General features: G+C 37.9%; 1 protein-coding gene across 1 annotated transcript in view; it reads left to right on the forward strand.

Moving 5' to 3' along the window:
* Positions 1-757: 757 nt before the first annotated feature.
* The window catches only part of AHCTF1 (AT hook containing transcription factor 1), a 36,012-nt gene continuing 32,231 nt past the window's right edge, over positions 758-4,538 (forward strand). Inside the window, exons 1-4 of the mRNA XM_010004610.1 lie at positions 758-878; positions 2,059-2,312; positions 3,563-3,743; positions 4,513-4,537. Of these exons, the coding sequence (XP_010002912.1) occupies positions 758-878; positions 2,059-2,312; positions 3,563-3,743; positions 4,513-4,537 (581 nt within the window). The remainder of the gene's footprint in view (positions 879-2,058; positions 2,313-3,562; positions 3,744-4,512; position 4,538) is intronic.

Raw genomic sequence — 4,538 nt, forward strand, 5'->3', positions numbered from 1 at the left:
TGTAGTTTGGTGTCACCTGCAAACTTATCAGGGTACACTTGATCCCAACATCCAGATCACTTATGAAGATAGTAAAACAGAATTGGGCCAAATATCAATCCTTGGGGGACCCCACTTGTGGCATGTTACAGCTGGAAAAGGAGCTATTTACTACCACCCTCTGGGTGTGACCTGTCAGCCAGTTCCCCACCCACCACACAGATCACTTACCTAGACTGTAATGGATCAGTTCCTCTAGAAGGCTGTGGGGAATGCTGTTGGTAAAGAACTTGGTATTCCTTTATGTTTAAACATGCAAAAGTGAACAAGACATAAATGAGGCATGAAATCTACCAGAAGACAATTGGCAATAAGTAATAAAGGATATAATTAAGGGACAAATGTAACGGACAAACGTAAACTTACACCTCTTACTGAGAAGCTTTTTAAAACATGATTTTTCTGAGATCATATCTTACTTGCCTATGTGTGTAGACTTGAGCTCAGTGTATTTTTCTCTTTGCTGTTATTTCTACTGTCGGTACCTCTGTGTCACTTTCTGTTGATGATCTCACAGGCATGAGAACAGTAGAGATTTCTCCTTTTGCCCTGCTGTGAGATCAAAAGCTGTCCTGAGTGCCATTTCTTTAAGGAAAGGAGCTACTGGCAATTTTTAGGACATGTTTCACTCCATTTTGATGTAACTTGTCAATCTCAAAAATATTTATGGCTGACATGAGTCTATTTTTGGGTTTTTTTGCTTTCTTTACAGTGAAGAATGCGAGAGCTAACAGCCCAAGTAACGAGCAGTCTGCTGCAGTTTCCAGAGGTGACTGTTCAGGCACTTGGTGAAGATGAGATAACCCTAGATTCTGTGCTGTGTGGGAAGTTTTCTGGAGGTGAGCATTTTCCTTTAAATTTGGTGTTGGTACAAAATGATGATTGCCTTGAAGCATAGGGCCATAGTATCAACTGTGTCAGGTTTGCACTATTAAGATGCATCAGGTTTCAAGATAAGAAACAGGATGTTTTAACTAATAAAAATGTGAACATTGAAACATTAGTATAGGTATACTCTGAAATTACAAGAGCCTGCACCAATCTTGTGCTATTAAAATAATTTAAACATGCTGACTTGGTGAGCTCTCCTCAATTTTTAATAAAAGACAGTTTTAAAAAATGTAGTAGTGTTGTTTTGTACCATATTTATTTTTGTATGCTCAAGCTCCATCATAACATCATGTACAGAAATAATTTTTCTACTGTTCTGCAGAGGCAACCCTCCCTGCTTTTTCTTTTCTAGTCTGAATAGAAAGCGAAGAAAGAGGCTAAGACAGTTGAGCACTGCAGTCATGTTTCACAAGTATTTGATAGGTTGCAGATAAGTACTTAGTGAGAGTGGTTGAAAGTGGCTAAGCAGATGATGTAGTTGACTTTCTAGGTGATCTGAGGGCAGGTCTGGTTGTCTAGGCTTCTGTTAAGACCAGGTAGAGTCTGTCTACCTGACTGGAAATGCAGTAACTGAGTTAATACTTCATTTGAGCTTGAAGAAGTTCAGTGCAATGAAGTGTGTGAAATTCCTTCTGTGCTCATCATGTGTAGAACTCTAAATTTACTCATGTAGTGCCCATTTTAAGAGAATTTCTTGCTGAAGTCTAAATCTCTGCCCAAAGCAGGCAAGTAAAATTAATCAACTAGAAACGAATTGGTTTAGATTTTTTGTATTTGAAGTATGCTTTAAGAGTTGTGTTCCTGTATGTGTTTAGATGATTTCTGGCAAAGCCAAGCCAAATATGGTATAAAGACTGTAGCTCAATATTTCATAATCTTTATCCCAAATGATCAAGATTCTTCAGTGCAGGAATGGCAAGTACATATGCAAGATAATAAGGTTGTTAGGTTTAAGATGTATTGCTTGAGGATTTCAGTGGGTGGTTTTAAAGAATTAACCAGAATTAGGGAAGTTGGTTGTCCTTGTGTTAGGTACTTTTATGAAAAGAAAGAGGCAGTGACTGATTTTTCAGCTTTTTCAGTCTTCTATTGGAAATTTGCTTTAGTCAGTTTTCTTTTCTCTTACAGGGAGAAATGGCCTAGCGTGGCTGGCGTGTGGTCCTCAACTCGAGGTGGTGAACTCAGTGACAGGAGAGCGGCTCTCTGCGTACCGTTTCAGTGGACTAAATGAACAGCATCCCACTGTTCGTGTGGTAAAGGAGTTTTCCTGGCAGAAGAGAACTGGACTGCTGGTTGGATTGGAAGAAGCAGAAGGAAGTGTTCTCTGTCTATATGACCTTGGAATATCACGAGTGGTTAAAGCAGTTGTTCTTCCGGGACGGGTATGTGCTTTTTAATTGGAGAAACAGAGCTTTTATATTGTTTCAGTGCTGTATAATCCAGTTGCAGAGGGAAAAAGAAAAAAACAACACTCTTTGAAGTGTCTGTAACATATGTTGCCTAAATGCTTAATGTCTTTCAGAAATAATGTCTTTAAAATATCTCAGACTTCTATAGTTGTACTGTAAATGACTGAGACACATTCCTATGAATCTCAGACTAACAAGCAGGTGACTTGAGAGTGGAAAATGCAGATCTGTTCTTAGCATCACTCTCTGTGTTTTTTGTTGTTACTTTTTTAAGCACTGATATTTCTGGACTGTTTTCTGTGTGGATATATCTTCTGTGGAGAACTAAGTTGTACAGGTTCACACTAACTTAGAGTAACTCTGGTCCAAGGTGCCAAGCCATTAGTGTATTAATACAGAGTATTTATGATGACTGCCTTTTAGTCTTAAGAGTAGTAGTAGTTGTTCAGAACATAAAGGAATGAGTTAGAAGAAACAACTCACAAAAAAATTGGCATAGTGTTGTATTTTTTTTTGTGGGAGCATCGTCTCTCATTGCCCTCTGGATATACACGTGAAATGCAGCAGAAAGCTGAAAATGTTACTGGTGTATTATTATTATTTGAATTGGATTCTAGTAAAAGCAAATCTGAATTTAAAACATTAATTATATTAAATTGGTTTGTAATAGTTGTATGTTTCAGAACTATTGAATAGTGTTTTCACAAATTTTCCTGGTTTGCATGAGGCAGAAGGGTAGCATTCAGATTCAGTGAGGTGGGAAAAGTTTGCTTTGTTCATTCCCAGAATGAGCTGGCAACAGTCTAGCAGAATATGAAAACCCAGTGCATGGCGCAGTGGGAAAATATGTGGTTTCAGGAGCTTCTACATGGGAGACTGAAGTGTTAAAATCGGGAGACTTTTTTGGAAGACTGTATGGAGAAACAGATAAGATTAATTTGGAACCAGTTGTACAACACCAAAAAAAGTCTTAGAAGTTAGAAGCAATGCTAATTCTGCAGCAAGATAAATGCAGTATTTCTGCTTTCTTTGTAACAGTCATCAAGACTTGAAGCAGCAAGGATCGAATAATCAAAATGCTTTTGAGTCCTTTGAGTAGCAGAGAAGATTTGAAGTAGGATTCTATTTATAGGAAATCTGAAGAAAAATGAAATTGTTTAAATTGTGATAGGTACTTCTAAGCTTAGAATTCTTGTAAATATTAACTTCTGGTTTTCCTGTAGGTAACTGCTATAGAACCCATAACTAGTTATGGAGGAGCTACTGTGAGCACTCGGCACCTACATCAGAGTCTGCGATGGCTCTTTGGAGTGGCGGCAGTGGCTACAGATGTTGGTCTTCTGCTTCTGGTTGACCTTTGTTTGGATGATTTATCTTGCTGTCAGAATGAAATCGAAGCATCAGGTAAGTTTGCATTTTTCAAACTAGAATTGAAAAGTAAGAAAACCTGTGTATTTTAAATATGCATCCCACTTTGAAGATACTAGTGTCCAGATGTTTATGACTACTTATTACAGATAGTGGTTTGACTGCATATAGTCCTGACATGATTAAAAATGGGAGTGGCTTAATTCTGCTAAGGTTATAAATTCCCACCTCCATCCAAGATCCTTACGTCACTGTGATTCTTGCCACTGAGGTGTAGGGATTTTACCATCTGAGCTGGTGCAGATTTCTGACAGGAAGTTGTCAGAGGGGCCCTATTTCTGGAGAATGTTGCTCTAGTTCTGTTAATTCACTTGGGGCAAATTTTAGGCTTGTATTTTGACATAAACGTGACTTACCAAAAAACATCCGTTTGGATGAATGAAATCTGTGCATTCAGATTTCATACATTGTTTTGGCTATTACAATAGTGGCTTCAGAAGCTGATGTCACTTCAAAATAGCTTCGTCATAAGGCCCAGACTCCTGATTTACAGAGTCCAAGAAGAATTAGTCTATGTTGGTTTCACTTTTACCTGGTTTTGAGTGAGAATGCCTATCCCAAGTAAGAGTTCTTATGCTCTTTGAATACATGCAAAATGGATAAAGGAAAAAAGGTGTGTATTGCATAAATACGTATTTTGCTTTGGACAGTAGAATTAGGTTATTTCTGTGTTGTCACATCAGAGTGTAAAATACAACCTAAATGACATAACACATTTATTCATTGTGTGGTTTTCTGTGTGTAGATCTGGAAGTTGTCACTAGAATTCCT

This window comes from Chaetura pelagica, unplaced genomic scaffold, assembly GCF_000747805.2.
Source record: "Chaetura pelagica isolate M959 unplaced genomic scaffold, ChaPel_1.0 scaffold278, whole genome shotgun sequence".
Classification (NCBI taxonomy): Eukaryota; Metazoa; Chordata; class Aves; order Apodiformes; family Apodidae; genus Chaetura; species Chaetura pelagica.